Source organism: Carcharhinus amblyrhynchos, chromosome 23, assembly GCF_965287045.1.
Source record: "Carcharhinus amblyrhynchos chromosome 23, sCarAmb.v2.hapA, whole genome shotgun sequence".
Lineage (NCBI taxonomy): Eukaryota > Metazoa > Chordata > Chondrichthyes > Carcharhiniformes > Carcharhinidae > Carcharhinus > Carcharhinus amblyrhynchos.
Window position 1 is genome coordinate 13,827,349 of NC_137346.1, and position 19,422 is coordinate 13,846,770.

General features: G+C 50.9%; 1 protein-coding gene across 7 annotated transcripts in view; it reads left to right on the forward strand.

Moving 5' to 3' along the window:
- The window catches only part of rap1gap2a (RAP1 GTPase activating protein 2a), a 248,372-nt gene that overhangs the window by 149,346 nt on the left and 79,604 nt on the right, over positions 1-19,422 (forward strand). For all 7 annotated transcript variants that reach the window (XM_080210970.1, XM_080210964.1, XM_080210966.1 and 4 more), the window contains exon 2: positions 18,664-18,748. In XM_080210970.1, coding sequence (XP_080067096.1) covers positions 18,674-18,748 — 75 coding nt within the window. In that variant the 5' untranslated portion in view covers positions 18,664-18,673. The remainder of the gene's footprint in view (positions 1-18,663; positions 18,749-19,422) is intronic.

A 19,422-nucleotide genomic window follows, 5' to 3' on the forward strand; every position in this document is an offset into this window, starting at 1 on the left:
TCCCTGTCTACATCAATGGGGACGAAGTAGAAAGGGTCACAAATTTTTAGATCTCTAGATCACCAATAACCTGTCCTGGTTCCCCCCATGCCGACACAACAGTTAAAACAGCCCATCAATGTCTCTACTTTCTCAGGAGACTAAGGAAATTTGGCATGTTTGCTATGACTCTCACCAACTTTTACAGATGCACCATAGAAAGCATTCTTTCTGGTTGTGTCACAGCTTGGTCTGGGCTCCTGCTCTGTCCAAGGCACAAGAAACTACAAAGGACTGTGAATGAAGCCCAGTCCATCACGCAGACCAGCCTTCCATCCATTGACTCTGTCTACACTTCCAGCTGCTTCAGAAAAACAGCCAGCATAATTAAGGACCCCATGCACCCCGGACCACTCTCTTCCTTCTCCCCTGTGTTTGATTTGATTTGATTTGATTTATTATTGTCACATATATCAGTATTTGGTGAAAAGTATTGCTTCTTGTGCGCTATACAAAGCATACTGTTCATCGAGAAAGAAAGGAGAGAGTGCAGGATGTAGTGTTACTGTCACAACTGGGGTGTAGAGAAAGACCAACTTAGTGCAATTAAGTCCATTCAAAAGTCTGATGGCAGCAGGGAATGAGCTGTTCTTGAGTCAGTTGGTACATGACCTCAGACTTTTATTGTTTTTTCCCAACGGGAGAAAGTGGAAGAGAGAATGTCCAGGGTGCGTGGGGTCCTTAATTATGGTGACTGCTTTGCCAAGGCAGCGGGAAGTGTAGACAGAGTCATTGGATGAGAGGCTGGTTTGCGTGATGGACCGGGCTTCATTCACAGCCCTTTGTAGTTTTTTGCAGTGTTGGGCTGAGCAGGAACCATACCAAGCTGTGATACCATGATGCTTTCTGTGTTGTATCTGTAAAAATTGGTGAGAGTTGTAGCTGACACGCCAAATTTCCTTAGTCTTCTGAGAAAGTTGGTGGGCTTTTTACTTAGGTAAAAACACAAACAGATTTAGTGAATGTTGAGTTTGAATTTCTAAGGACTTGGTGCCACTTTCAATAGCGGTAAATGGATCACAATTTTCCAACAGCAGATGTATTTCCAAGACATGCTTGGCTTGACAGCTCTGTCACTCCACTTTCTGTCATTTTCCCACAGAGGAATAACTCCAAATGCCCTTTCTAACATAAAACAAAACAGAATGCTGGAGACAATCGGCATGTCACGCAGTTTTGACACAGAGTGTCAGATCGATCGCCTTTCATCAGAAGTGGGAAAAATTAAAAATAACTAGACTCGAAAATCAATGGGAGACTGGCAGCTGTTAAGGTACCGGAAGCATTCGAGCAATGAGGCGATGAGCTGAGATGGATTGGACCTTTCTAGCTCTTTGAAGGCCATGCAAGCGGATGTTAGCAAACAGGTCGGGGTCAGAGTTTAAGAGGTCATGGGGGAGGCTGACAACCAGGGGGAGGGGTACTAGACCTTGAAGAGAGGGCAGATAAGGAGGGACCACCTCTGCTCACCATGTGCAGGTTAGGTTGATTGGCCATGCTAAATTGCCAGGGAGATTAGTAGGGTAAATGCATGGAGCTATGGGGATAGGGACTGGATGGGATTGTTGTTGGTGCAGACTCAATGGGCTGAATGGCTTCTTTCTGCACTGTATTGATTCTATTCAGTATTCCAGGCGTGGTCTCACAAATACAATCACATCAAAACATCCCTATTGAGTCCCTTTGCAATAAAGGACAACATTCCATTTCCCAATCACTTGTACCTGCATATTAACTACTTGTGACCAATGTAGCAGGACTCCCAGATCCCCTCTCTCTCCCATGGTGTGCACAGTTCCAGTCCCTGCATTGCCAAGCTCATAACCTGGCCTGAAAATAACCAATGGGTGTGATTGTGGTCGGTGCAGATACGATGGGCCGAATGGCCACCTTCTGCACCGCAGGGATTCTATGATAATAAATCAAGTCAAATCAAAATCAGAGTCATCAATGGGATGGTCAGATGGACAGAAATGCAATAAAATGGAAGTGTGCAGTCATATATTCACTGAGAGCTAATCAGTATTGGGATTAGACAAGAAAGATGCATAGATTAAGAGGGATTAGCGGGTAAGTATGTAGGGATAAGGGAGTAGGGTGGGATTGTGGTCGGTGCAGACTCAGTGGGTCAAATGGCCTCTTTCTGCACTGTAGGGTTTCTATGATTCTATGAAAGATAGGATATGGAGAAGACAAACTGAATTGGATTGCCTCACAAATCCTTAAAAGCAGCAGGACAGGTAGATAAACTGGTTAAAAATTCAGGATGCATTCCTCTATCAGTAAATGCATATCAAAGCAGGGAGGTTACGCTGGATCCGTACTAAACAGTAGTTACGACACAGCTAGAGCGCTGTGCACAGTTCCAGCCCCTGCATTGCAGGAAGGATGTGATGACAAGGGAGAGGGCACAAAGAGATTCATGAGGGTGTTGCCAAGAATGGCGAGTTTTAGCCATGGGGAGAGATCTTGGAAAGGCTGGAAAGATTTATTTATCTTTATTGCCAGACACTGCAAAGCTCAAAGATATGGTATTAAAAAAACAAGAAAAGCAACAATGACATCAGGCGATACATACAGAATCTCGCCAGTGTTTCTGACAAGTCTACTAAATGTCACTACATTTAAAGCATTGACAATAAAATCAGGCAGATTGGGTGAGAGAGCAAATCAATGGCAGTCTAAATTGGATAAGTGTGAGGTTATTCACTTTGGAAGCAAAAACAAGAAGGCAGCTTACTACCTGAATGGCTGTAAATTGGGAGTGTGCAGAGGGACCTGGGTGCCCTTGTGCATCAGTCACTGAAGGTAAGCATGCAGGTACAGCAAGTGGTAAAGAAGGCAAATGGCATGTTGGCCTTCATTGCGAGAGGTTTTGGATACAGGAACAGGGATGTGTTGTTGCAACGATACAGGGCCTTGGTGAATCCACACCTTATCGTGTGCGTTTTTGGTCTCTTTTTCCGAGGAAGGATATTCTTGCTCTCGAGGGAGCGCAACGAACGTTTACCAGGCTGATTCCGGAGATGGCAGGATTGATGTATGAGGAGAGATTGACCAGGTTAGGATTGTTTTTGCTGGAGTTCAGACAAATGAGAGTGGGATCTCATAGAGACTTATAAAATTCTAACAGGACTAGACAGGGTAGATGCAGGGAAGATATTCCCGATGGTGGGGGGAGTCCAGAACCAGGGGTCACAGCCTGAGGATTTGGGGTAGACCATTTAGGACAGAGATGAAGAGACATTTCTTCACCCAAAGAGTGGTGAGCCTGTGGAATTCATTACCACAGGAAGTAGTTGATGCCAAAACATTGAATGTATTCAAGAGGCGGCTGGATATAGCACTTGGGGTGAATGGGATCAAAGATTATGGAGAAAAAGCAGGATAAGGCTGTTGAGTTGGATGATCAGTCCTGATCGAAATGAATGGCAGAGCAGGCTCGAAGGGCCAAATGGCCTCTGCCTGCTCCTATTTTTGATTCATACAATCCCTACAGTGCTGAAAGAGGCCATTCAGCCCATCAAACCTGCTCCAATGTCAATTCCACCCAGGCTGTATCCCCATATCCCTACATATTTACCCTGCTATCCCCCTGACACTAAAGGGCAATTTACCATGGCCAAGGAACCTTTGGAGAATGGGAGCAAACCGGGGCACCTGGGGAACATGCAAAGTCCACACAAACAGTCATCCGGAGCCGGAATTAAACCCAGTTCCCTGGCGCTGGGAGGCAGCAGCACTAACCACCGTGTCGCCATTCCAATTATCAGCAATTCTTTGTGGAAAAAGAATTGCAGATATCAAGACGTGAACCAAACTAAGTGTCGGGGGAACCCAGCAAGGTAAATATGTGGGGTTACGGGGATAGGGCCTGGGTGGGATTGTAGTCAGTGCAGATGAACCAAATTTCTATTGTTTATACTGAGGACCATATAAAAACCTGTAATAATTTAGAACAATTGGCAGGAGGATTAGAGGGGGAATGAAGAGAGTGGCGAGGGGCTGGAACTCACTGTCTGAAAGGGCAGCAGAAGCAGAAACCTTCACATTTTAAAAAAATGAACTTGAAGTGCCGTAACCCACAGAGCTATTGAGCCCAGAGCTGGAAAGTAGGATATCCCTTGCTCAGCTGGCAGAGACTGGGTGGGCTGAATGGCCTCTTTCTGTGCTATAAATCTTCTGTATGTCTATATTCGCGTAATGTCAGTTTTTCAGTCTTGACTCACTTGGCAACACTCAGCCCTGAGACAGCAGATTGTCGTCGGTTCAAGGCCCACTACAGGATTTGTTTGAGCAATTTTTTAAGATATCTGTAGAACGTTTGGTGATAGAAATGGAGTCCTTTAGTTTAGATAAACCTTAAAACACTTTTTTCAGGGAGTACATGAAAGGTCCCCTACCTGATAGACAGGTCTGAGGTCGCCTGGCAATAATGCTTAATCAGCATCAGCGCACAATAAAACAGATTCTCAGGGGAGGCGATGGCTTAGCAGTATTATCGCTAGACTATTATTCGTCAGAAGTCCCGTTTTGGAAACTGAGGCAACAGGTTTCCAGTTTGGTTCAATTGTGGTTGGGAAAATGATGCATTGAACTGGGATTCACACTCTGGCCTCCCAATAAGCTTTTCTGTTGTAAATCCAACCCCCCCCCCCCCCCCCCCCCCCCCCCCCGCTTCCCACTCCCACAGTGGGGGTCACGCGCACCTTCTCACAATATTAATCAGACAGAAAGACAGGGGTACAATTCAATCTGGGCCTACCCTTCACAACCCCAACCGAGAGGCCCAGGAATCAATGGAAATTGCAACCCCCACCCCATCCCCCTTGACGACATTTAATGGAGTTAGCCGAGACGGGCATTTTGGGTCAACATGGAGCAGTTTGGGCCAAAGGGCCTGTCTCCATGCCCTGGAGGGGTGGGGGGAGGGGAGGGGGGAGTCTGTCTCCTGTGTGTTATCCAAGCCGTGAAGTGAACCGTGCCTCATGCAAAGCAGCAACAGCTGTTTAACATCTGCCCGGAGCCCGGATACAAACTTCTGATATGATAAACTAGCTGATTGAGCCCAGTCTCCGGCTGTCAGTAAGGGTTCGTTTCCACAGAAACCGCACAGTGAGCTGTCTCCCTTTGATTTAAGCTACGGCCATAGATTTCCATTTGTTATTTGCTAAGATTAACCTGACAGCTGTGATGGAGAATTGATTACAGAACGCTGTATCTGAATCCTGCTTACGGCATCTGCCACTGTCACTGAATGTGACAACGTGAGCATTAGTGCTGACTGCTTACACGGATTCTTGGCTGTATTTCTAACTTAAGAAAGTTGAGCAAGTAGGAAGACAGTGCTCAGATGTACGAGAGAACATAATGGAGCACGTCCTATCGAGTGTCGCTGCTATCTGAATGCCTGATCCCCAGGATCTCAAGTAGCTTGACATCATCCAGCTGGACTGAGTGGCACCACATCTACAAACATCCACTCCCTCCACGCTCAGTAGCAGCAGTGTGTACAATCTACAAGATCCACTGCAGCAATTCACCAAAGATCCTTAGACAGCACCTTCCAAACCCACAACCACTTCCATCTAGAAGGACGAGGGCAGCAGATACACGGGAACACCATCACTTGCGAGTTCCCCTCCAAGCCACTCACAGTCCAAAAGTGTGCAGGTTAGGTAGATTGGCCATGCTAAATTGCCCCTTAGTGTCAAGGGGGTTAGCAGGGTAAATTGCCCCTTAGTGTCAAAATATATCACTGTTCCTTCACGGTCGCTGAGCCAGAATCCTGGAATTCCGTCCCTAACGGCATTTGTGGGTCAACCCACAGCACGTGGACTGCAGCGATTCAAGAAGGCAGCTCACCACCACCTTCTCAAGGGCAACTAGGGATGGGCAATAAGTACTGGCCAACCAGCAACACCATGTCCCACAAATGAATAAAAAAAGGATGGTCAGGTGAATTGGTTGATCTGCACAGAGGAGAGATGTAGGGGCTTCTCTCTTGTACACCCACAGTGACCACTGCGTCTTTTCTCTTTGCAAGGCCACTGATGTGGTGCTCAGTCCAGTTCCCTGGCACCCCCCCCCCCCCCAATATCTCACCATTGATTACGCTGTTTGACTATGGGAAGAATGCCCATGGAAACTCATCCTGTACACTGCCCCGACTCAGTGTCCTTGCACATGCACTTGACAGCAGGGGCAGTGACAAGGAGGGAGAGGCAGTGGTGTTGTGGCATTGTCGTTGGAACAGTACTCCAAAAACCCAAGGTAATGCTCCGGAGACCTAGTTTCAAATCCCACCACAGCAGATGTTGAAATTTGAATTCAGTAAAACAATTTGGAATTAAAAGTCTAATGATGACCTTGAAACCATTGCTGTTAAAAACCCATCTGGTTCACTCATGCCCTATAGGGAAGGAAATCTGCCTTTTTCCTGCTCTTATCTGGGTAAAAGGATTTTTTAAAAAACATTTCCTGTGGTGGCAAAGTCTTGCCAAGGGCAGGTGGCGCAGTTTTTGCCAAAATCACCCCCCTCCATGATTGAAGGTGTGCCCAATGGCTAAAATTCTCCGGTCTCGCCCGCTGTGGGAATCGTAGCGGGCTGGACAGAAAATTCGACAGACTGCGTAAAGGTTTGTTGAGCTTGGGCGAGAATTTCTGGGCTTGGGGCACCCAGGGCCGGAGAATCCTGCCCAATGTGCAGTGAACCATAAATATAGAAACTAGCAGCTGGAGTAGGCCATTCAGCCCTTCGAGCCTGCTCCGCCATTCATTATGATCATGGCTGATCATCAAATTCAATATCTTGGTGCTGCCTTCCCCCCATGTCCCTTGATCCCTTTAGCTCCAAGAGCTACAGATATGAGATACATCTATATCCCTGATGGGGGTGATTTGTTTATCTGGAGCTGCACGTCCCCCAATATCTTAGAGTTTCTTTAGATAAAGTCTTTCAGACGGCACGGTGGCACAGTGGTTAACACCGCTGCCCCACAGCGCCAGGGACCCCGGTTTGAGTCCCAGCTTGGGTAACTGCGTACAGTTTGCACGTCCTCCCCGTGTCTGCGTGGGTTTCCTCCGGGTGCACCGTTTCCCTCCCACAGTCCAAAAATGTGCAGGTTAGGTAGATTGGCCATGCTAAGTTGCCCCTTAGTGTCAAGGGGATTAGCAGGGTAAATTATGGGAATAAGGCCTGGGTGGGGTTGTTGCTGGCGCTGACTCGATGGGCCAAATGGCCTCTTTCTGCCCTGTAGGGAGTCTATGATTTTATGAAATGGCAATAGTCAATAAATATTTATGACGTATATAAATAACAGAATGTCTGAGATTTGTTTGTAATTTACTCCTCGATTATGTTGTTGTGGGAAGGTCAGTCATCAGTAATTGGATTAGCAATGTCTTCAATCGTAAGAACATAAGAAATAGGAGCAGGAGTGGGCCATCTAACCCCTCGAGCCTGTCCCGCCACTCGATAAGATCATGTCTGATCTGAAGTGGATCAGTTCCACTTACCTGCCTGCTCCTTACAACCCTTAATTCCCTTATCGATCAGAAATCTATCTACCCGTGACTTAAACATATTCAACGAGGTAGCCTCCACCACTTCAATGGGCAGAGAATTCCAGAGATATATTCCACAATAGTGATCCCAAAGATTTGTACATTTCAGCTCCAATATCCCAGTGCCATAGCCACCGGTGTACAGATTGCCCTGCATCATTACTTAAACTCATTAAAATATTTAAATGATGGCTTGATCAAGTTACAAGAATGCTAATACACCCCAGAGGAAATGTTGGCACGTATCCGTAACAGAGTGCAGATGGGAACGGGTTCAAAACTGATTGCACTAGCCAATCCCAGGTAACAGTCAATGTCAATGAGAGGGGTCAAACCACTGAAGTGACTTGACATTGACAATCTGATCTTGTTTAACTCGCGCACTGGCAACATCTGGAGCCCATGTGAGTCACGGCTTTGAGGTGAGAATCACTTGATCAAAGCACATCCCCCCCCAACCCCCCCAGCAGGGAAGGACAATATGGGTCAATAACTACCACGCTGGCACCAGGCTGTTCGCTGTGTGAGTGATACAGATACTGGTGGAAGAGACAGCGCTATTGCCACCTTGAAATGTTCTAACGGATGTGTTAAAGGCCGTTTATTTAGTGAGCAACAATAGTTAACAGATGCACAGGGTGAGGTGTTTGGGAAAGCAGTGAGATATGCGAAGGAGAATTTTCGCTTTCGCATCAAAGTTTTCTCCCCCTTCACCAGCTCCACTCCATCCACCCTCCCCAGCGCCCCCTCACCCCCCGCCCTAACCCCCTCCCCCGCTCTAACCCTTCCTCCCCCTGCTCTAACCCACCCCCCTACCCCCACCCCACTCTAACCCACCCACCCGGTCTAAACACACCCCACTCCATCCCCCTCTCCCTCACCCACACTCCATCCCCATCCCCCAGCTCCATCCCCCTCCCCCCCAGCTCCATCCCCCTCCCCCCCAGCTCCATCCCCATCCCCCATCTCCATCCTCCTCCCCCCCTGCTCCATCCTCCTCCCCCCCAGCTCCATCCCCCTCCCCCCATCTCCATCCTCCTCCCCCCCCAGCTCTATCCCCCTCCCCCCCAGCTCCATCCCCCTCCCCACCCAGCTCCATCCCCCTCCCCCCAGCTCCATCCCCCTCCCCCCAGCTCCATCCCCCTCCCCCCAGCTCCATCCTCCTCCCCCCCCAGCTCTATCCCCCTCCCCCCCAGCTCCATCCCCCTCCCCACCCAGCTCCATCCCCCTCCCCACCCAGCTCCATCCCCCTCCCCCCAGCTCCATCCCCCTCCCCCCAGCTCCATCCCCCTCCCCCCAGCTCCATCCCCCTCCCCCCCAGCTCCATCCTCCCCCTCCCCCAGCTCCATCCCCCTCCCCCCAGCTCCATCCTCCTCCCCCAGCTCCATCCCCCTCCCCCCAGCTCCATCCTCCTCCCCCCCCAGTTCTATCCCCCTCCCCCCAGCTCCATCCCCCTCCCCACCCAGCTCCATCCCCCTCCCCACCCAGCTCCATCCCCCTCCCCCCAGCTCCATCCCCCTCCCCCCCAGCTCCATCCCCCTCCCCCCCCAGCTCCATCCCCCTCCCCCCCAGCTCCATCCCCCTCCCCCCCAGCTCCATCCCCCTCCCCCCCAGCTCCATCCCCCTCCCCCCCAGCTCCATCCCCCTCCCCCCCAGCTTCATCCCCCTCCCCCCCCAGCTCCATCCTCCCCCTCCCCCAGCTCCATCCCCCTCCCCCCAGCTCCATCCTCCTCCCCCAGCTCCATCCCCCTCCCCCCAGCTCCATCCCCCTCCCCCCCAGCTCCATCCCCCTCCCCCCAGCTCCATCCTCCTCCCCCAGCTCCATCCCCCTCCCCCCAGCTCCATCCCCCTCCCCCCCAGCTCCATCCCCCTCCCCCCCCAGCTCCATCCTCCCCCTCCCCCAGCTCCATCCCCCTCCCCCCCAGCTCCATCCCCCTCCCCACCCAGCTCCATCCCCCTCCCCACCCAGCTCCATCCCCCTCCCCCCAGCTCCATCCCCCTCCCCCCCAGCTCCATCCCCCTCCCCCCCATCTCCATCCCCCTCCCCCCCAGCTCCATCCCCTTCCCCCAGCTCCATCCCCCTCCCCCCAGCTCCATCCCCCTCCCCCCCAGCTCCATCCCCATCCCCCAACTCCATCCCCCTCCCCCCAGCTCCATCCCCCTCCCCCCAGCTCCATCCCCATCCCCAACTCCATCCCCCTCCCCCCAGCTCCATCCCCCTCCCCCCAGCTCCATCCCCATCCCCCAACTCCATCCCCCTCCCCCCAGCTCCATCCCCCTCCCCCCCAGCTCCATCCTCCCCCCCCAACTCCATCCCCTCCCCCCAGCTCCATCCCCCTCCCCCCCAGCTCCATCCCCCTCCCCCCCCAGCTCCATCCCCATTCCCCATCTCCATCCTCCTCCCCCCTGCTCCATCCCCCTCCCCCCCCAGCTCCATCCCCCTCCCCCCATCTCCATCCTCCTCCCCCCCCAGCTCTATCCCCCTCCCCCCCAGCTCCATCCCCCTCCCCACCCAGCTCCATCCCCCTCCCCCCAGCTCCATCCCCCTCCCCCCAGCTCCATCCTCCTCCCCCCCCAGCTCTATCCCCCTCCCCCCCAGCTCCATCCCCCTCCCCACCCAGCTCCATCCCCCTCCCCACCCAGCTCCATCCCCCTCCCCCCAGCTCCATCCCCCTCCCCCCAGCTCCATCCCCCTCCCCCCCAGCTCCATCCTCCCCCTCCCCCAGCTCCATCCCCCTCCCCCCAGCTCCATCCTCCTCCCCCAGCTCCATCCCCCTCCCCCCAGCTCCATCCTCCTCCCCCCCCAGCTCTATCCCCCTCCCCCCCAGCTCCATCCCCCTCCCCACCCAGCTCCATCCCCCTCCCCACCCAGCTCCATCCCCCTCCCCCCAGCTCCATCCCCCTCCCCCCCAGCTCCATCCCCCTCCCCCCCAGCTCCATCCCCCTCCCCCCCAGCTCCATCCCCCTCCCCCCCAGCTCCATCCCCCTCCCCCCCAGCTCCATCCCCCTCCCCCCCCAGCTCCATCCTCCCCCTCCCCCAGCTCCATCCCCCTCCCCCCAGCTCCATCCCCCTCCCCCCCAGCTCCATCCTCCTCCCCCCAGCTCCATCCTCCTCCCCCAGCTCCATCCCCCTCCCCCCAGCTCCATCCCCCTCCCCCCCAGCTCCATCCCCCTCCCCCCCCAGCTCCATCCTCCCCCTCCCCCAGCTCCATCCCCCTCCCCCCCAGCTCCATCCCCCTCCCCACCCAGCTCCATCCCCCTCCCCCCAGCTCCATCCCCCTCCCCCCCCAGCTCCATCCCCCTCCCCCCCATCTCCATCCCCCTCCCCCCCATCTCCATCCCCCTCCCCCCCCAGCTCCATCCCCCTCCCCCCAGCTCCATCCCCCTCCCCCCCCGCTCCATCCCCCTCCCCCCCAGCTCCATCCCCCTCCCCCCCAGCTCCATCCTCCTCCCCCCCACAGCTCCACCCACCTCTCCCTCAGTCTCATCTCTCTTCCCCCCCACCCCATCAGCTAAAGTTAAAGTTTATTTATTAGTATCACAAGTAGGCTTACATTAACATTGTAATGAAGTTACTGTGAGAATCCCCTAGTCGCCATACTCTGGTGCCCGTTTGTGTTCACTGAGGAAGTACCCAGGTACACTGGGAACACTGGTTAAGTGCATTGACTTAGCATGGTCAATGCACCTAACCACCATGTCTTTCAGACTCTGGGAAGAAACCGGAGAAACCCACGCAGACATGAGGAGAACATGCAGACTCCACACAGACAATGACCCAAGGCCAGGAATCAAACCCGGGCCCCTGGCACTGTGAGGCAGCAGTGCTAACCACTGTGCCATCATGCCACCCATTCCGAAGACAGAAGTGATTGTCAAAATGTTTGCATTCCAACTGCAAAATGGACCACTTAATGTTGAAGTGCGAGCAAAAACTGGCAGTTGAATAGTAAGTTTAGAGAAATCCACTACGAAAAAGAAGAGTCCCTTTGGCTGCTGTGTACAGAACACCAGCCTAGTTGGACCAAGTCAACCCTCCTACTTCAAGATGGCAGGACACGGAGAATAAACGGGAAATTATTTTGGCGTTACATGTCCCAGGTGTTCAGACACCAAGGGAAAACAGTAAGTCCACTCGCTGACTCAGAGTGAAGTGGAGTTGCTGGTGTTGGATTGGGATGGGCACAGTAAGGAGTCGCACAACTTAAAGTCCAACAGGTTTATTTGGTAGCACAAGCTTTCAGAGCATCGCCCCTTCATCAGGTGAGTGACACACTCATGTGTTGCACACTCAGTCATCACTCACCTGATGAAGGGGCAGCGCTCCAGAAGCTCGTGCTACCAAATAAACCTGTTGGACTTTAACCTGGTGTGGTAAGACTACTTACTGTGCCGACTCAGAGTTGGAAGTGTTTCTCTCCCTCTCTCCCCATACACTGCCTGAGCATCTCCAACACGTCCTGTTTTGTAACTAAAAGCTAATGGTTTCCTTTGACCCCAATTTCTTTTGCTATCTTTCTGCCAGGCCTGATGCTAAGTGAGGGGGCTGTTTTCCCTGACCCCTTATAAACAGACTAATTGATACCATTACTTGGCTGGGAGATGGAGAAATAAAGTCACGCTGACAAAGGAGGAATGTTTTTGTTTCCCAGAACGTAATTCAATACAAGACATTAGTTCCCAACTCTCTGAGTGGATGGCTGATGTCTCATTTTTCGACAAATGGATTGCTTACTTCCACATCCAGAAATATTTCATCTTCTTTAATAGCTTCATGATGCATTTGAGAGACTGCATAATGATGATGAGACTGTAAGTACTCCCTTTAGCAATAACACTGCATCTGGGAACTGTTAGGGTGAAAGATTACATTTAGAGCACATAATGTGAGCCACGATGTGCCTACAGGTCTGATTCACTCACTGTCAGGCGTCTGAAGAGGATGTGATTCTCTTAAGACAGATGATTGGGAATCTGACACTGCGAATCCAGGTTTGAGGAGGCTGGTGCTATTCAGGTTTGTGTTGATGAGGCCACAGTTTGCATCCATTACCCTTTGTCTGCAGAATCATTGTGTTGCACACAATGTCTGTGAGACTGTCAGCCTTCCCGCTTCTCACCTCTTTGTCAGAATATTCCCGTTCTGCCTGTAGCAGGCAGGACACGAACCATGCAAAAATCCGTTGACCTCGCACGGGATTTTCCAGCCTTGGAGCAAGCGTGACTGAAAAATCACTCCCCCCTTGAGTCACGGCGATTAGCACTGCTGCCTTACAGCGCCAGGGACCCGGTTCGATTCCTGGCTTGGGTCACTGTCTGTGTGGACTTTGCATGTTCTCCCCGTGTCTGCATGGGTTTCCTCCGTCCAGCTGGTATCCCATTGCCGTCCCACCTCCTTCCATCTATCCCAGGGCGGGCTGGGTCAGAATCACAGAATCTTTACGTTGCAGAAAGAGGCCATTCAGCCCGTTGAGTTTTCACTCGCTCGCTGGAAGAGCATTATCCCAGCACCACTCCCCTTCCTTATCCCTGTATCCTGGCACATTCATTTTTCTCGGCTAACAACCCAGTTTCGTTTGGAATACCTCGATCGAACCTGCCTCCACTACCCTCTCGAGAAGTTAGTTCCAATCTCCAGTTGCCTCTGAGTGAAAAAAAAATTTTCCTTACCTCAGGTCTACTCCTTTGGCCCATTAATTTGTACTATGCCCTCCAGTTCTTGATGTTCTCTCTCTCTCTCTCTCTAGAGTATTCACTATCTACATTGTCCAAGTCTTGGATGTTGCTGCGGAGTTCCCCCCTCAGCCCCTTCTTGCCTCTGAAAGAAACCGTCCCAATCTCTCCAACCACAGAGTTGTCACGGCTCAGGAGGTGTCTTGTCAGCAACATGCGCAGTGGCATGGGGGAGGGGAGGGAGGGGGGGGGTGGCGCGGGGGGTGGGGGGAGGAGTGTGGGTGGCAGGCAATGGAGAGAAATGTTGTGCTGGACTGGCTAATTGCCAGCAGAATACAGGTTACACACATCAGGTAGCTTCCAAGAGATGCGTGTACGGCAGGAGGTCACTGAAGCTGACATTCACTCTATACACGGGGAGCGAGACAACCCTGAGATTGGCCATAGGTAGAGCCTCGCGATGGCAAAAGAAGATCATTGAGGCCTATACTCAGGTTGCCAGGGATCTGGGTTCGATTCCCAACTCGGGTCACTGCCTGTGCGAAGTTTGTACATTCTCCCCGTGTCTGCGTGGGTTTACTCCTGGTGCTCTGGTTTCCACCCACAGTCCAACAATATGCAAAAGATGGGCGGATTGGCCATGCTAAGTTGCTCCTTATTTCAGGGGGACTAGCTAGAGTGAAATGCATGGGGTTTTGGAGATAGGGCCTGGATGGGATTGTGGTCAGTGCAGGCTCAATGGGCCAAATGGCCTCCTTCTGCACTGTAGGGATTCTATGATATATTCATTCTATGATGAAGTTCTTCAGGGTCCCAGGTGGAATCCTTCATCACGGGGGGACACAAGATTATCTACAATGAACTCTGATCTCTTGGATATTTACGTTACCTTATTAAACTGCAACATGGCACAGACTGTAACACAGATGCGGGAAATAAGGCTCCAATAATGAGATGTGCCAGAGGCTTTTCTGATGGATTCTGGAAGTTAATGGATGCGTTTCGTTCCGCTTTTTGAAGGGTCCCTTCTTGTTTGCCTCATGAATGGAGCGTTGCGTTTTTGTTCATTTCCAGTAGATTTGCCGATTCCCTGGGGAAAGAGTTAGTGTTGATTCATTCAAATGGAAATTAGATAGACCTTTTTCAGAAAATAACATTTTGTGATAGAATCCATGAGTCATCTGTGACATGACGTATGATAGGTTACGGTTCCCGCCACTGGGAATTCTCTATGCATCATGTCCGGGTCTGGTGTAAGATAATTGACAGAGATTGAATGCTATGATTAGCCAACAATTCCATTATTGGTCTATCATGCGTATATCAGGAAGGGAAACAGGTGAACCTTCATTGTTTTTTATCTAGCAGTCCAATATTCCTATGACTGAGTCCGTGATCACAGTACCAATCAGAATGATTTTATTTTTTATTCATTCATGGGACTTGGGTGTTGCCAGCTGGCCAGCATTTATTGCCCATTCCTAGTTGCCCGAGGACAGTTGAGAGTCAACCACATTGCTGTGGCTCTGGAGTCACATGTAGGCCAGACCAGATAAGGATGGCAGATTTCCTTCCCCAAAGAACACTACTGAACCAGATAGGTTTTTCCTACAATCAGCAATTGTTTCATATTATCAGTTGGTGGCATGGTGACGCAGTGGTTAGCTCTGCTGTCTCACAGTACCAGGGATCCAGATTCAATTCCCGGCTTGGGCACTGCCTGTGCAGAGGCTGCACATTCTCCCCGTGCCTGCGTGGGTTTCCTCCAGGCACTCCAGTTTCCTCCCACATCTGAATGATATACTGAATAGGTGCACTGGCCATGCTAAATTCTCCCTCAATGTCCCCCGACAAATGCCAGAGTGTGGCAACTTGGGGATTTTCACAGTAATTTCATTGCAGTGTTAATGTAAGCCTACTTGTGACACTAATAAATAAACTTTAAACTGTAAGTCAGGTGAGAAAGAGGAAAATTCAGGTGGAACACAAACACTGTGGCCTGTTTCTATGTAACCCTCATACAGCTCGCTGCCCCCCATCCTCCCAACTGCCCAGTGGCAGGGGGAGAAGGGTTGAAAGAATGTGTATCTGTGTGTTTGGGGGTGTGGGAGGTGGGGGTGGCAAGGAGGGGGCAGTGCCCTGTATCAGTTGGAGGGTCATAACAGCAACAATGGTTAGGGAGCACAATAGGAGGAAGTGTCTCGCTGGAGAGGCTTGGTGCCACCAGTTGGCAACAGATAATGGTGCTGCTTGGTACCACATACAGGACTTCCTGACTATAACCACACACAGAATCTTACCCCCATTCACATCAACGGGATTTTCCCATCCTGCCACAGGGAATGGAGAGTTGACTGATTGCCAAGTTCTCCAATCTCATGGCAGTGGGTGCATGGCATGGCAGTAAGATGGCACCCAGTGCATCTTTTCCATTGGCCTGTATGGACTTGATCCCTCAGAGAGGGACATCTCTGACATGGAGGTGCCTCTTTTAAACCAGCTCTGTTCTGTTTTGCGTTGGTTTTTGTCTAGTGCTGAATTGGAGCTACCTTTCCCTGATGTGCCTTAACCTGGGCAATGCGTGTCCGACCCATCAGGCTGCCAGTTAGCAATTCGCTACACTGGCCAGTTCTTTCTTAACTCTGATGGAGACGAGCATATGGAGTGCGTTAAGCAAACAGACTAATAATCCAGTAGATAATCAATAGTTAACCATGAATTGGCCCTAATGAGATCGCCTTAGAAACAGTCACTCTGTTCCTTCATCTCTTCGCAACAGTGGCTGGGCAAATTACTTGGAGTGAGAGCATATGAGCCACGTGAGTTCCAGGTGTGAAGCAAATAGCAAGTAATCAGCTATTTTATGCGCTTGTTAATGGATCATTCTTTCATGATTGATTAGCCTTGTTGCTAAGAGCATTGAATTGCCTCTGCCAACAGTAAACAGCTTTTTACGCAAACAGGCTTGGCGAACATCTCAATCAATCCATCAACTGCAGTTGTCATATTTCTTATATATCACGTATATGTAGCGGCCAGTTGGCAACATTCTCACCCCTGAGGTTGCGGGTTATTGGTTCAATTCCCACGTCAGGAACAAGGCATCACGGTGGCACAGTGGTTAGCACTGCTGCCTCACAGCACTAGGGGCCGAGTTCAATTCCCAGCCTTGGGTCACTGTCTGTGTGGAGTTTGCATGTTGTCTTCATGGGTTTCCTCCGGGTGCTCCGGTTTCCTCCCACAGTACAAAAGACGTACTGGTTAGGTGCATTGGCCATGCTAAATTCTCCCTCAGCATACCCGAACACACGCCGAAGTGTGGCGACTCGAGGATTTTCAGGGTAACTTCATCGCAGCGTTAATGTAAGCCTACTAGTGACACTAATAAATAAACTGAGGTTTAGGCTCACACTCCTGTGCACTACTGAGGGAGTGTTGTACTGTTTGAGATGCCACCTTCTGATGTTACATCATCAGATATAAAAGATTCCACTGCACTATTTCAAAGAGTGGGGGGGTCCTGGTAAATATTTACCCCTCAGACAACTGAGTGAAAGGACAATTTTGACTGTGGGGCCTTGCTATATGCAAATTGTTTGCTGCGTTTGTTGCATTACAGCAGTGACCCATTCTCAAGACAGAGTACAGTAAACATGGTGTTATCCAACATTGCACCAACCAGAATGCTCTACGCACTGGAATTTCTGACAGTTCAGTGTGGTTTTTCTGGAAATCTGGTTTGCAAGTCGGAAATGAATGGCCAGATTTTCCAGCCCTTCCCCTGCAGGATCTTCCGGCCTCAGTGGGGGTGGCTCCCTGTGGCGGGTTCTCCAATGGCAGGATGGGTGAGCCATGATTAATGCCATAGACGTTGGCAGGACCAGAGGACCCAGCTGGCGGCCATTGGCAAGCCAACCCCTGCCACCGGAAAACATGGGTGGCGGGGGGAACCCTTCCCAAACAGGAAAATACCGGATTTCGGCAACTCTCATTTTTGTTCATGGGGTATGGGTGTCACTGGCTGGGCCAGCATTTATTGTCCATCCCTGAGGGCATTTAAGAGTCAACCACATTGCTGTGGGCTCTGGAGTCACATATAGGCCAGACCAGGTAAGGACAGCAGATTTCCTTCCCTAAAGGACATCAGTGAACCAGATGGGTTTTTTTCGAAACAGGCAATGGTTTCATGGTCATCAGTAGAATCTTAATTCCAGATATTTTTTATTGAATTCACATTTCACCATCTGCCATGGTGGGATTCAAATCCGTGTTCCCCATGCATGAGCCTGGTTCTCCGGATTACTAGTCCAGTGACAATATGGCTACGCCACTGCCTCCCTCTAAAGTTGCAGTTAGTCTTTAATTGTGGGGTCAGTTTGAGCTTGGGGTGTGTTGGCTTTACTGTGATGCCCTGCAATTGCCCAAATCACTCCCCACCTCCCTTGACCCTTCCAAGACAGAGCATTACCTTTGATTTGATTTGATTTATGATTGTCACATGTATACAGTGAAAAGTATTGTTTCTTGTGCACTATACAGACAAAGCATATCATTCGTAGAGAAGGAAACAAGAGAGTGCAGAATGTTGTGTAACAGTCATAGATAGGGTGTAGAGAAAGATCAACATAGTGCAAGGTAGGTCCATTCAAAAGTCTGATGGCAGCAGGGAGGAAGCTGTTCTTGAGACGGTTGGTACGTGACTTTTTCCTGATGGAAGAAGGTGGAAGAGAGTATGTCTGGGGCTAACATGTCCTGGGGTCCTTGATTATGCTGGCTGCTTTTCCGAGGCGGTGAGAAGTGTATGAGTCAATGGATGGGAGGCTGGTTTGTGTGCTGGATTGGGCTACATTCATGACCTTTTGTAGTTCCTTGCAGTCTTGGCAGAGTAGGAGCCATACCAAGCTGTGATACAATCAGAAAGAATGCTTTCTATGGTGTATCTGTAAAGTTGGCGAGAGATGTAGCAAACATGACGAATTACATTACCTTACTGTGTCCCGACGTAACTCTCTATTAACTGGCATCTTTGATTAGCCATCCATTCCCAGAACATGCCGGATAACCAAATATTTTACCACACTTTATTGGCTGCTCAGCACTTTGGGACACCCTGAAGTCTTGAAGGAAGGTACATAAATGCTCTCTCAGAGGGGAACAAGACTCCAGTACTTCCACAGTTGACCATGAGGGTGGTGGCAGAGATGGAGAGGGGGAAGGGGTAACGGTTGTTCAAGGATTGATGAAATGGGCATGTTGGGATGGGTGAATATCCTGTCAATCTTTGGGGACATGGTCCGTGCAAGGAGATGGCTTGATGGGCCAAGTGGCCTTTTTCACACTCCATCCTTTCACCTGCTCTTACCAATGTTCTCTTTTCTTTGACAGGAAACAAGAGATGGCTAACGGAGCCGACACAAGTGGGCTGGAACCACAGTTATCGCCGCCCTACACAGCTCCCCCATCCACAAAGGTACGTACAGAGCTCACTGCGAGTTCTCGTTGGGAGAAACTGTGCGCCGGCTTAAATTTTCATTTTATTTGTGCAAGGGTAAATAAATCAGGGACACTCACTTAAATATAAAAGCAAAACATGCTGGAAATGTGATGTAAAAACAGAAAGTACTGGATAGACCCAGAAGGTCTGACAGTATCTGTGGAGAGAGAAACACAGTTAACATTTCACGTCAATGTGACTCTCCTACAGAGCTGAAGGGGGATAGATTTGTAATGTGGAAGGATTACCTCTGAGATTCTCCGACCTCCCAGCCGCATGTTTCCTGCCAGCGGGAGGTGGCGTGTTGTTTGCTAGCGGCGGGATTCTCTGTTCCTGTCACTGTCAATGGCAGTGGGGTGGATTAACCGTGCCCAATGCCATAGACATTGGCAGGACCAGATGATCCTGTTGGTTGGCCAGTGGCACACCACCTCCTGCTGGCAGGAAACATGGGTAGGTGGGTGGGGGGGTGGGGGGTCCCCACCTTCCGCCAGCGGGAAACCCACAGGTGGGGTGGGTTGCCGGTGGGACTGGAGAATCCTGTCACTGTGAACAACAGGAGAATTCCGGCCAACTATCCTTTCCTTTCTGTGGTCTCTCCTTGACCTTCCATTCTGTCCCATCTCCCTCTTCCACTACATAATTCATCA